We start from the raw sequence: 14,560 nt of genomic DNA on the forward strand, positions 1-14,560 counted from the left end.
AGACGTGAACCTTTAAGATTAGGGGGTTTTAGGAATTATAGCTGAGAAGTACATACCATTTCAAAGAGGAAATGTACTTACATTTTGCTGCAAGTGAAATGCCTGTCTTTAAAGGGTAGCCTCTGAAAACAAAGAGAGAGAGAGAAAAAAAAGTATGTTATAAAAAAAATGGCACAGTAACCAATTCAAAATGAAAAAGGCATTGAATTGCCATTGAAGGTACAGCCACTGACTGAAAAAGAAAAAAAGAGAAGTCTAGAGATGAAAACATATTTATTGAGAAACTTCTTAGAGATACGAGGAGCTTCAGCCCAGAAAGAAAACACGTAAGTCAACTGCCATATCTCACTGCATGCGAGCTCCCTGCCCCTGGATATCCTATAATTTCTAGATCACTGGCTGCTCACTTTGTCTCCCAGGTCTGATCCTGGTGAGAGGAAATGTGAGGAGACCAATGCCTCGTTCAATGGCTCAGATTCATCATTGTCTTGCTTCTGGTTCATACTGACATAGTCCCTTGTTCTCTTAGGCCCAGGTCTGACACATTGTTCCATTAAATGAAACTTCTTCTAAAAATTATGATTTTCTCAATTCATGCTTATTGGGATAAGTGGACAACTTTCTTTTCCAAGAAATAAAGAGCTTTTCTGGGGAGTACTGTGTGTGTGTATGGGGAGGGGGAAATTGACATCAGTGCCAGGTTTCTCTCTATTCAAGATGGCAATGAAAGGAGAGAAACAATTAGACGGTGCCTGCGCTTGAAAGGAGCATGCCAATTGTGCAGGCAGTTACTCAGTGTGGCAGTGCACCAAACAGTCCCGCTTGCTTCCAAATTCGTTTTTTTTTTTTCATCTACAGTGGTTATATCCAAAGGGGTACTTTTCAGGGTAGTAGGTTTAATGGAGGGTGTCAGGTAAGCCCCTATGATTGATGTGGGGATGAACGCAACTATTTGCATTCTGAGATTCCAATGGATTCCTGGTCATCTCCAAGACTGAACATGGTGTCCTCAGACCTACAGAAAGATCTTGCCATACCACCCACAGGGATCTGGATAAGTCCGATTAGTCACTGCAGTGAGTAATACTTTTCCAGGCTCGGCCATTTTTAGTAATAATGTGACTCTGGCAAATGGACACACATAATAATAGTGGCTATTTCAAAAAACTGCTATAAGAGTTAAAGAAGATAATACACGTAAAATGGGAGCATCAGGCTGGCCCATTGTGGGGGATTCGATAAATGCTTCCTGGTCCTTGTTACTGTTTTGTTATTATTATTATCAGAAGGCCAATTTGGAAAACCAAAGAAGAAGATATGAAATTGGAGCTAGGAAGGTAGTTACGGAGAGTCTTGCTTGGGTAGGATATCTCCACTCTTGGTAGTCAAAGCAGAAACAATGTCCCAAATTTCTCTTCCAGAATGCCTTCCTCCAATCTTCTTTCCTCCAACTGCTCCGTTCAATTGAGTTAGAGCAACATCCCACATTAGGAAATCCCTAAATGTTTTGGCAAGCTACCTAGTTCCTCATTTACTATGCAGAGAGATGGTTGGAGGTGGGGCTCCGCGATGTACAAACTGCTAAATTACTGAACTGCTGGGCCCAGGAAGAAAAAGGATAATTCTCCTCTCAGGGTGCTTGACACAAGTTCTTTACTCATACATTTGTATCGAGTTGACATTTTTACATGGATCCTATGGTGTAATTCAACAAGATGCCATGTGTGCCACTGACTAGAAGAAATTAACAAGATGGCACTGACCACCATCTGACAGATATTTCCTCCCAGCAATCATGCCTCCAAACAAAAACGTGTAATGCAAATTCCTCTGAAATTGTGTACTCTTCAGTTCCTTTGAGGAACTTGTTGCTAGGAAACAAATGTAGAACACTCTCACCTCCCCAGAAAAGTTTTAACTACTGACTCAGATAACAGGTTCTTCTTCAGCCACGAAAGTATTATGTGCTAAAAAGAAAACTGTCTGTTACCTCACGGATTCATTAGACAAGAGCTCTTCATGTGGACAATTTCACAGCAATATCATTGATTACTTTAAAAACTATTCAGAGTTGTCCTTTATGTAGCTACCTAATGCGGAGGTACCGATCATTTTTCTTGGGGTACAAAATAAATAGAGCTGTTAAGAACAATGTGGTGGCAAGGTTTTATAGACCATAAAGGAATATAAAAGCTCACTTTTGCTTTTCTACGCTTATTTCCACAGCAGAAAAAGAAAAACCTGAATTCTTAAAGGAGAAAAAGCGTCCTTAAAACGATTAATGAGATCATTTGCTATGCGTTTATTGAGTGCCGGGTATGTGCGGGACGCTGCTAGGTGTTAATAATACATCCCCTGCCCTTGTGAGAATGTCTGTCTGGTTGGAGAGATAACTAGACCACTTGGAGGGAGCACAAGATGATGTAATAATGCAAAATGACAAGGTGGTCAGTGAGGAGGGAAGGTTGTCTTTGACGATCCAATCTGGAAAGAGAAATCAGGGAAGTATAACTGGGGAAGTATTGGAATGACATCTGAAGAATGATAACAGCTAACGCAGTGGAGTGTTCAGTGCAGCAGGAATGGTCCTATGTACGTTTACATGCGCCGACTCACTAATCATCATAACAACCCTAGCAGGTATAGGTGGTCCTACTTGTATTCTTACCTCTGGGTAGCAGTTAAGGAGGCAAGTGGGGAGAGATGAGCACACCAGGCAGAGTGGCGGCATCCAGGACATGGGTTTCAGGCAGGAGGAACTGGCTCCTCCCTACCATTTGCCTTTTTTTGCACACATTTCAGCAAAGCCCATCCTTCTACCAAGTAGGAGACTTTAGGGATCGCGGGTGGGGTGTTCTTTTATCAGTCCTGGGTAACTTCAGTAAGGGCAGCTTATGCCCTCTGCTCCCACTACAGGGAGACCCTTGGCTCTCTGCCCTGCGCTACACCCACCTGGCACCTCTGAGTCACCCTCAGAAGCCACCACCAGTTTACCATCTTTGGGTCATGGTAGCACCTGGGTCTAATTCAGTAGCCAGGTGCACATAGAACAGATCTTATCCAAAGCCTCTAGATACCTTCTTTTGTCTCCTTGTTAGGAATCCAGTCTCCTATGCTCTGATGACCACTGGGATCTGTCAACTGATGGCCCTGGAGCAACTGGTCTTGAGGCTAAAGTGTTCGACCAGGGGGTCCTTTGAACCACCCATCTATCTCATCTTTTCACCCTGGTTCCCGTGGCTGATCCCATCTGCTTATGGTCATAACCTACAGTTGATGCTCATTGAAAAATAGACTATTTAGTAATTTTAGAATGTTCTATGCTAGTTGGAATATCTGGCTGAAGTTGTCTGCTATTTAAAATTTTTACAATATACAAAAAATTTCATCATTGCAAGTATAACTGTTTCAATAATGTAATACATGGAGTCAAATCTCCTAGATACCTCTCTATATTCCTCTCTATAATACACAATAGGCTAATTCCTATAAGACCAAGATGATACATTTTGAGGTGAAGTGGTTGCCACTTTTCTTATTCTGAATGCTGAATGAATTCTATGTTAATTTTATTTATTTGCTTATTGTTATGGTAGGAATACTTATTCTCTATTCCACATAGTCCCAGGAGCTCTGGGAACCAAATCTTTTAAATTACCTGGGAAATTAAGAATGAACCGATGCAGGTTTCATTTTATATAAGGTAGAATATGCCAATTATCAGGTAGTAATAATAGCATGTTGTGAATGGCGGATTTCCTCCTCACTTCAATCAAGTGTTTGTTGTTTGAAATCCGAGACTATGTGCTGCAGGCACGGGAATATGAAGATGGGAGTTCAAGGGCTTCTGCCCAGGGCTCCAACTCTGGAGATGGAGCTAATGGTATCAGAGGACCAGAAGTTTGAGTCTGGTTCTTCCACTTACCTCCAGTGTGACCTCTAGCCAGTTATTCAACCTCATGTTTTTCATGCTCATGAAAGCACACATACACATATAACATTTTTGTTTCTCACTGCCTTTGTCTATAAAATGCAAATAAAAGTAGCACTTGTATCTCTCCTAAGATTGTTGTGCTTCTTAGAGGAATAATGCCTACAATGCCCTTGAAAGGGAACTGGCTCATTTTAAGTACTTCACATAGGATAGTTATGGTTGTTTTTGTTGAGCCCAACCTGAAAAATTACTTAACCAAGAACTGCATTTTTCCATTTGAATCAAAATATTCTGCACTGGTTCTTTAAATGGTTACAAAACGTGCCATCTCTGACCCCTTTTGTCTCTGACTTTGGGTCTTGATTTGACCTAAAGTGGGTTCTTCTCCTTCTCCTTCTCCTTCTCCTTCTCCTTCTCCTTCTCCTTCTCCTTCTCCTTCTCCTTCTCCTTCTCCTTCTCCTTCTCCTTCTCCTTCTCCTTCTCCTTCTCCTTCTTTTTTTTTTAAGTCATAGCAGATAGGTTTTTCATGATTATTAATAATTTTGCTCACAGAAGGTTTAAAAATTTGTTTTTGCTGCTAGGGTTTAAGAATTTTATAAACATTTCCAATTGCTTCTCTTATGATATTGGAATTTCACTGTTTTTTTTCCTGGTCTTGCCTCTGTGCCTTTGCCAAGACCTCAGAGAACCCTTCCATGGCCTTGCCATGTTTACTTATAAATGGCTTCTTGTGTTTTGATTTCTTTCTAGCTTTTGAACAGTTAAAAAAAATTAATTAAATAAACAATTTTTATTACAGAGAATTTGGAAAATGCAAAAGAGCATGAAAATGAAGTAAAAGAGCTCACAAGCTCACAGATTTATTTTGAAGAATACGAAGAGGTGAACATCTTGCCCAACTCTTCAGCCCCATTTTCCAGAGTTAATTACTATCAATAGTGTGTGAGGGTATCATTCTACATGCTTTTTATGTTTATGAATACATACATAAACATTTATATGTATAGATTGTTAGCATTTTTTTAGCAAAACAAGGTCATGCTATATAATTTTCTATGATATGCTTTTATTCTCTTAATATTTTGGTGGACATACATTCCGATTTGGTAAATGTAGATCTCCTCATTTTTCTTAGTAGAAATCCATTTACGGACATGCCCTAATTTATTTAACCAATCCCATATTGAACATTTAGGTTGCTTGTGACATTTTGTTAGTACAGTGAGCTTGCAATGAGAAAGCATTTCAAACACTTTTTTTTTAGACTCACGTTCTTATACTGTAGGGTTGTTCTTAGAATTATGAGCACTTTATAATAGGGTATATGCAGCTTACTATTAGATGCAGCCTCCAAATCACTCTTCACGAAGGTTGAACCTATTCACTCTTTACCAACAATAGAATGCATCCTCCATGTATATATTTTTTGCTTCGCACTCACCATTTCTATGTCTTTGAGGTTTTCCTCTTCATGTGATAATTCTTCTATCTGAGCTTCAAGATGCTTAATTCAGTTTTCAGCAATGTTTTCCAGTTCCAAGAACTCTTTCTTTTTCTTGGATTGTTCCTTTGTAATAACTTCTCTAATCTCCTTATATTATTTCCTTTTAGAGTTATTTTTATTTCTTCCTTTAAGGATACCTCACAGAGAGCCACCTGTTCTGATTAGGTCATTTCCCGCCTGCCCCTTCCTTCAAACTGCTGAGTCATCTTTAATACTCAGTGCATTTTCTCTCTCCATTGTTACTTGTCGACGCACATCCAGATTTCCTGACCTGTAGGAGAGGAGGGGCCCTCAGCTCATATGGAGATAGGCTGTTGGTGTCTCCTACATAATAGTGGGTCTGCGAGTGAGAGGTAAAGGAAGACTCTTTTCCTGGTGAATGGGCTAGTAGGCTAGGACACTTGAACTGAGTGATATGGGACAGGCTTCCAAATTCTCAGGTTTCACCTGGCCCAAGCAGTATAAGAGCTCTCTTCAAGTTACATACAATTGATGTGTTCTATAGTTTACGGTGTTCTCAAAAACAAAACACAAAGCAACAGCAACAAATCCAAAAATGACTCCCGATACAACGAAGAAATTTCCATGCGAAGCCTAGATGACATTCCAGGTCTTCATCTTTAGGACAAGGATATTAGGTAGTTCACAGAAGCATGGCACCCTCAGATAGCATGTCAACTATATTATGAATTGTATTCTGTCTTGCAAATGGGGTTGTTTTGACAAAATAATTTTCTCGTACACACAATTGAAATAATATATGTTAAGTACCAATAGCAATAAAGTAGGTTGTCCTTTTTTGGCCAATAATGTATTTATTTATTTAAACTATGTTCTAGGTGTTAGACATATAACACTGACAAGAACATGGTGATTATTTTATCACCAAGGTATTTGCTGCCTGTCTGTTGCACGAGAGACTTATTCTCTTAATAGTATTTTAAGAAAATGACTCCACAATCATAGTGACATGTGGTAAGTACTATAATAGCACTATGCCTGGGGTATTATAGGAACAAAAGAGGCTCTTCCTAAACTAGATTAAGTTATATTTTCCCAAAGAAGGGTGATAAAATGGGCTTGTAAAAAAAAAAAGTTAAATGTTCAAGTAAGTTTGTGAAACACTGGATTAAAAACTGTTAAATTGGGCTTTTTATTGTAATATTTTTCAGAGCTTTTAATATTGTAATATTTATTAGAAATTCCAGGGAGGGGTAATATCCCAAATTGATGTGACCAGAGAACCCTTCTTACCAAACATTTTGAGGGACACACTTGCAGCACAATGGCTTAGGGGATCCAGGGGAGCTCCCTTAGAGGAGTAACGTCAGGACTGAGATTCCGAGGTGAATAGGTGTTAGCTAGATGAGGTGGGAAAGGGCATTCTCACAGAAGAACAGCATGTGCGAAGGCACAGAGACGGGGCCTGAGACGAGGTAGCACTAAGTTGCTCAAGATAGCCAGACCAAAGAATTGCACACGAGAAAGTGATGGGAGGCGAGTAGAAAGAGAAGCAAGAGTCAGTTAAATCACTCCATCCATGTGAAAGGGTTGAATTTTACTCTGAAAGCCAAGAAGGGTATTTAAAGGGTTCTAAAATATGGGAGAGGTATGAATGGATTTGTTTTGTCAAAAACATCACCCTGGGAGCAGTAAGTTGTGGCTGGCAGCAAGGTCAGCCTGGAGAAAAGATGAGTAATTAGGAGGAGCCATTGAACTAACCCAGATATTGGTGTTGAGGGACTGAACTAAGAGAAAGATGGATGAATGGATGAATGGATGAATGGTTGGATGGATGGTAGATGGATGGATGGATGGACGGACAGATAGACAGTCAGACAGAAGAGAGGTTAAGGAAAGTCTGCAGGACTAGGTGGCCAGTTGGATGTGGGGTGAGCAGGACGTAAGATTAGGTGACATCTGGGAGCTGAGTAGGTGATACAGTCACTTAGAGAGATGAGGAATATTGGAAGAGGAGCAGGTTTGGATGGAATGTAATGACTCTCTAGGTGGAAGAATTCAGCACCTGGAGTAATACAATGTCTGCAGACATTTTGGTTGTCAGCACTGGGAGATGGGCGGGGGGGGGAAATACTATTATCTGGTGTGTAGAGGCCAGGGACACTGCGGAACATCCCAGAATGCACAGGATAGTCTGCACCACCAAGCACTGTCTCACCCCCAATGTCAATAGTGCCCTGGACACATTTAGACATGTTGGATTTGAAGAGCTGTTGGAAGGTGTAACTGTTAAGCTGCTAACAACTCAATCTATTAGACAAAATAGCAGTGCTAGGAACCTAGAGGTCATGTAACTGTTCCTCAGGAGACTCCAATGTTATTTCGAAGTTCTACCTCCTCAATCTCTCAACTGACAAAGACGAGTATGAATTAATTTTAAACAAACATAACATAGTGAAAAGAAACATGCTATTTAAAACCCAAACTGACTAAGTTCTTCTGCCTTCTACGGGGGATACACTTACTTATATCGGTGGGAAAACAGATCTCTGTCTCGGAGTTTCCCAGTCTTGGCACTATTGATATTTGGGGTGAGACAATGCTTGGTGCCGCAGACCATCCTGTGCATTCTGGGATGTTTCGCAGAGTGCCTGGCCTCTACACACCAGATGACAGTATTTCCCCTCCCCCGGCCCCCCCAGTGCTGACAATCAAAAAGTCTGCAGACATTGCATTGCCCCAGGTGCGGAATTGCGCTCTGCCCTATCCTGACTCCCCCAGCTGAGAATCACTGCTCTATGCTTTCCCTTTGACATAATTTGGAAGAACTCTAATTCCTCTGTGCCACTAAAGGGTGAAACCCAGAGGAGATGGTCTTTTGTTTAGCAGAATATATTAATGAGTATTTGCAAATGTAAAGTTGGGCTAGACCTTGAATAGATGGTGTGGGAGAAATTCTGCTATAGAAGAAAGTGAGAGGAAGTGAATTCCTAAAGTAAACTGAAGGGAGCCTGTTGAGCAGCGGGGAGGCTGATCTCTTACAGAATGAGAGCAAGCCAGCAATTCCCGGTGGCTGGGAGGAGGTAGGGCCTTTGATTGTAGGAATGCTTTACATTCAATCCTAAACCGTTTACTGGTCTGCAGTATAAGACTCCTCCATTGTCCCCAAGTCCTAAAGGAGGACCTCAAGCCCAATGTGGCTGTGAGAATGTTGTCGCCCAGGATTCTGCTGCTTTTTTTCAGCGTGGGACTTAACGCTTTGTTGCTGGCCTCACCATTGTCATCTTCTACTTTCTTCATATATTTTCCCCTTTATGCCTTTTCTTTCACATCCTACAATAAAAACTTTTTCATTTTTTGAGGTTAATTCCTTTGATTAGAATCACCAGTAAGCTTAATTGCCCTGTGGGATGCTGAATTTCTGAAGTTGTAGGAGGCCCGAGGTGCCCTTTAGGCTGGACTGGGAGTAGGTCAGCACAGAGAGTGACCTCATTAACAACAGGGGATCTTCTCTGCAGATGTCTCTCTTTACAGGTGGGTAAACTGAGGTCCAGAGGGCCAAAGTGTTTTGTTTTAGAAACAGAGTTAGATCTTTTGGCTCTTAGTCCTATTCTTTTCCAGCAGAGCATACGGTTTAGGAAATCACCTCTCTCTGATTAGCTCACACAAGTACCTAGCCACTTCAAGGAAATAATGCTATTAGAATAAAAAAAAAAAAAACAACAACAACCCATAACCCAGAACAAAAGCTACTTTGCTAAGGTTTCTCTCCAAGGATGTTTTAAAGCTCCACTTATATTCAAATCTTTCCTCCATGACCTCATTAAAATATTATCTGGCTCAGAATATTTTCTACTGTCAAATATTATCTTTTCAAATTTCTGTGTTCTGTTAGCTGACAATACAGATTCATAAAACCATTTCACGTCTCATAGAGCTATTGTCCAAACCTTATAATTAAATCATGAATATCTAAGGATTAGTTATTCAAATGTCAAAGAGATGGTTTTTGGCAAGGAAGGAGGAGGTATCTTTCAAATCTGTTGTAGATAATATGAAAGCTGATCAATGGCCGGTGTTTACATATCTAGCCTTCAATTTTAATGGAACATTTTATTCGAAGTCACGTAAAAAATTATGAAGTCCATATACACACAATCTGAAAATCATGCTGAATTCTCTCACAAAAGGTGATCTCAACTGCTGTTGCCCTGAAACTCTTCCAAGAGCAGAGCAATGGCTCACATTCTTTATGAATCAGAGCATGAACTCAGGCAACTTCTTATTCATCTTTTTACTTCCTGCAGGGTCTAGCAGACTATTCACCGTGTCATGGCTCTGCAATAGATGGCAGTTAAATGGATACACCTCCAGGCTTCCCCAGCAACAATATTCTGTCTGCCCAGCAGCCTCTCACACTGCTTCTGTCACCTGTACTTATGCCTAGCACTAGCGACGGAATTCTTGGGGCTCAGTGCAAAGATGAAAAGGTGGGGCCTCTTGTTCTAAAATGATAGGGGCCTTCAAGACAGTGACCACAGAGCAATAAACCAAGCAGTGTCCTGTCCAACAGCATCGGATACACGCCCATGGAGCTGGCACTGTCTGTGCCCAGCTTCCTAGCCTTCTGATCCCTTCACGCATGCCCATCATGGCTCCGGTGCCAAGTGAAAACCCACATTGGAGCTGTCCCGAGTCCCTTCTTTCCTGTCTCACTTGGATCCCTCCTTTTTGGGTCCATGCCCTTCCATCCTCCTTGTCTTTACCCCTTTCACTGTGATTTCTGCACCCCTGTTCTAGGGTGGGCGAGCTCACCGCTGCCTTCACTTTCTCAGTCCATCTCCTCACCTGAATGGAAACTAGGTTTTCCCAGCTGCACAGTCCTCGCCAGTAGGGGCCACTATTGTTTCTACTTCCAAAATACAACTGCATTCAGGGGCAGGATGTATCTCCCTTTGAACCCCAGTGGCTTTTGCCCACATACTTGCTTGCACCCCCTTTTCCACACCCTACCCTTTATCATCCACTGTCCTCCAAGGCTCTCTTCGACCTCCTTTCTGACTGCAGCATGTGGGCGCCAGCTTTCCTCTTCCCTCCCACCTTTTTTGGTAATTGCAATGTTAGCCTCAATGACTAATCTGGCTCCCTGACCTGGCGGTTCAATGGCTACCACAAGGCCACTGACCTTTATTTCCATTCACTCTAGTCAGTCACCGGCATACTTCAAACTGCATTATTGCCTGGAACTACTCTACTTACAAGATGTATACTCTAATCGCTGGACAGCTTGGGAAATACAGAAAGCAAAAACAAACAAACAATAACAACAAGACAAACCAACCAACCAACCAAACAAGAACAACACAGTTCTATCGCTCAAAGACATCACTGTTAGAATTTTAACTGTTCCCCAGTCTTTTTTTCTATAGAAAAGTGAAACGGTAAGAACTGTGATGAGTCCTGTCCACAAAAATAGAGGGTATTGATTTTATGAGGGTACTGGAGTAGGGATACCAGGTTAAGGCTGTCTGCCAGGGAGTGCTATTTAAGCTGACTCTGAAAGCTGGGATGGAGCAGCTCACTGAAGGGGAGAGGGAAGGTCACTGTAGGCAGCAGGCATGGCTTAGGTCCTGAGGTAAGGAAGAGCATGTCTTGTTTGAGGACATAAATGAAAGCCATTGAGTAAAATAAGGGTGAGATGAATTACCTGGGTTCAAATCTTAAATTATTTACTTCAGCCTCCATTTCCTTGTCTGTAAACCGGAGATCATACTAGCTTCCTGTAGAATTTTTGGAAAGATTAAATGTGTTCCCGTATGGAAAGCTCTTAAAATGGCACCTGGCACATAGTAAAGCGTTATTACAACAGAAGCAAGGTGTAGATAGTCCGTGTGAAGAAGGAGAAATGTCTCTTCTGTCTCTCCGCATTGTCCTGGAGGAGAAGGAGGCGTCTATACTCACATCTATGAGTGACAGATATTGGAGTGAGCAGGTCTGGCTTCTCGCTTCACGCCCTTACTTTCTCCCCATTCAGGAAGAGGCTGGCTTCCTAGACTGTGGGAAGGTAGAAGTCACTGGGCCACGTTTCCATAGAAGGGAAGTTTCCTGGTTTCGGGCCACTGCTCTCGGGCACACAGAGTTCTGGGTTCCCATGTTAATGCTGCAAGTTAGGTGTCTGCTCTCCTGGGTCTGGTTGTGACTGGATAGGTGAGTCACATGAGTCAGACACCAGGCTACAGTGTCTTCAGTTCAGAGAAGGGTAGTAGAAAGCTCTGGCTTGGCTTCTCCAGCGAAGTTCCCAGGTGCCTTGAATTTTGGATTTATTGGATACTCCCCAGCTATCAATCGAGTTGATACTTTGATACCCACTTAGTGAAGAAGAGGGGTAAAGGGTTAGAATCCTGATCCCCAACAAGGTAGTGCACTATCTGGAAACCTTAAGACTAAATAGAAACATTTGGAGAGCAAAGAACTCACGCATGGGACCTTCCATCTTGGTACAGCTATGATGCCTGGCTTTAGCATGAATGGGCCATGTCAGCTTTTGTTTCTTACTTGCTTCGGTGGCATTGGCTTGCAATAAATGTACTGCAAAGTTCAATATTGGTTAATTTGAACTTTAAGTAGGAAAAAAAATCCAGCTAGATTCCATCCAGAGTAGAGTGAACAGGAGTGAGTGGTTTTGGCCGTCAGGTTTAATACTAGGCACTGGGAACACTAGCTTAGCTGATCCAGCTTGGGATCCTTTTCTCTTGTTTGGAATTGCACAGGCCCAGGACGGGGTGGGGGGGGTGGGGGGGAGAGGGCTGTGGAAAGACTAGATTTCTGATTCCTACAGCTTGCCCACAGGCTCTTGGGGCTCCCTACCAATGGTTTCAAATTGGCTCTTTTTCATAAAGCTTATTTCTTAAATAAGATATGATTTCTTGAATCCATATCTAGTTATGCTATGGATTTAAGGAACCCTGACCCAGATAATGGTTAAAAGAGGAGTGGGTTTGTTATCTCCAGGCATTCGGCTAGGAAGTATATTCAAAGGGCTGTTTTCTTGAACTATCTGTTTCTGGGATAGATTTGCTTAGAGAGTTAAGGAAGAATGGAATTGGTTAAGGCTATAGGCTTTGATCTTGCATTTTGAATGAGAGCTCTTGGAAATGAAAGAAAAATGAAGGAAGATGCTATGATTGAGTGGAAGGAAAGAAGTTATTTCTTTAGGAAAAATGCTGAGGTTTTAGAGGTGAGGTTGGACAGACATGAACATAAAACATTTTAAATGCTCTTAAAGCTGGAGTTTGAAAAGCGGCATAACTGAGGCTTTAAAAATCCAACCAAAACTTAAAGAAAGAAAACAAAGGAGACTAATGCTCTAGAAGATACCCAGATGTGAGTGACTATTAGAAAGTTGCTGAATGGAGGGATGGGACAGTCATGCTGGATGGTTACATGACATTTGGATAGGACTATAAGGGACTTCTAGGAAGATTAGGGTAGAATCCTTCAGGGATTATGTCACTAGTGCCAAGAAAACACAGTTAATGCAGCCGTGAAGCAGGCTCAGGGGACTGCCCTGAGGAACGGTATGTGTTAGTCCTTGAACAAATGGTTCGGGAAGAATTACCTAGCCAGCCTTAAGTGAACTGCATCCCAACCCCCACGGGAACTTTTGGCAATGTCTGGAGACATTTTTTGACTATCGTGATTTGGGGAGGGGGAACTACTGGTTGCTCAACATCCTACAATGCACAGGACAGCCCCCACAACGCAGAAGTATCCAGTCCAAAATGTCAATAGTGCTGAGATGGAGAAACTGCCTTTAGGAAAGCCAGGCTGGGCTGCAACATCTGAGTCCAGATGGAGTCAGATGTTGGGCTGATGGCTGGAATTATCCAACTTGGAGAACAAGACAGGGACAAGATTTGTTTGAACTATGGATATTTTGGCAGCTCCTAAAATCGCTGACTTCACATCTCTTCATAAGGAGGATCTCAAAGGACCAAATCTGGAATAATATCATGAAGAAAACAAATTAATGGAGCTGAAAGCAAAGAGTAAGAGAAAGCAGGGAAGGTGCTGTGATCCAGATGAGAGTATTAGCACCCACATACGACAAAGGTAAGGAGCCAAGTCAGGAAGCATATTATACTTTTGAAAACAGCTGAATTTGCTTGAAAAGAGTGGAGCATGAGAGAGGCAAAGGAAACACTAGAGTCATTTGCCACTGCAATAGGGATGAAAGTGGCAGAGATGAATGTTTTTGTTACCAGTGGAGTACTTGGAGCAAAATTCACACAGGATCTGGAGATTTAAGAATCAAGGAAAGGCAAGTTGAGGGGAAGAACGCATGGCAAAGGATGTACTTCTTACATGAGCATGCAAGCTACAGCTGGATCATCAAGAGCTTTTGTACATTTAGGGAAATATGCAAGCAAAGAGCTATATCAGTCAGAGATAGATTGACAGATGTTCTCAAACAAACATGCATTAGAATCAGCTGGAGAGCTTGTCAGAACCCAGATTTCTGATGTAATAAATCTGGGTGGAACTTGAGAATCCGCATTTCTAACAAGCTCCCGGGAGTTATGCTGGTGCCGCCATATTTAGAAAACCACTGGTCTGCAGAATTCCACTGTAGGAAGCCAAAGCAGGAGACACTGCCTCCTGGGATCCCAGGACAGATGGCAAGATACAAAAAGTAGAGTGAGTCTGTTGAGACTCTGGGGAAGGCATGAGCATGAACCTCGCTTAGACAGGTGCCTCTCCCTCTTGAACACCCTGCTCCAAGTGTGGAGAGAAAGCTGAGTCACTATAAAGAACCCATCCAGGATTCAGCATTGGGAAGAGGGGCAAAATGTCTGGCCCAAACCCGGAATGGAAAAGAAAAGGATTAACATATGCAGCCTCAGACTGAGCCACAGTAAGACCTGGAGATGAGGACCACTGTTGAAATTTCTTAATTTTGCAAGTCTAGGAGTATCTCAAATGCCAGTCCCTGAGAGGGAACAGGGTGCACCGGCAGAGTCGCTTCCTTCTCCTCGCCCCGAAGGTTACTGAAAGCCCAGGGTTACAAAGAATTCCTTTGCATCTCTCAGCACAAATTTTCTATATTCAATTGTTTATGCTCCCAGGTCATAGATTCTAGATAGGCATTCTTACAAAGCAGA

At 42.1% G+C, this 14,560-nt stretch overlaps 1 protein-coding gene across 3 annotated transcripts in view; it reads right to left on the bottom strand.

The window, feature by feature from the left end:
- The window catches only part of ANKFN1 (ankyrin repeat and fibronectin type III domain containing 1), a 377,306-nt gene that overhangs the window by 240,734 nt on the left and 122,012 nt on the right, over window positions 1–14,560 (bottom strand). For all 3 annotated transcript variants that reach the window (XM_081027455.1, XM_081027454.1, XM_081027452.1), the window contains exon 2: window positions 82–122. Coding sequence is in view for 2 of the 3 variants with exons in the window: in XM_081027454.1 (XP_080883580.1) it covers window positions 82–122 (41 nt within the window). In the remaining variant the exon portion in view is untranslated. The remainder of the gene's footprint in view (window positions 1–81; window positions 123–14,560) is intronic.

Source organism: Rhinolophus hipposideros (assembly GCF_964194185.1).
Source record: "Rhinolophus hipposideros genome assembly, chromosome: 20".
Lineage (NCBI taxonomy): Eukaryota > Metazoa > Chordata > Mammalia > Chiroptera > Rhinolophidae > Rhinolophus > Rhinolophus hipposideros.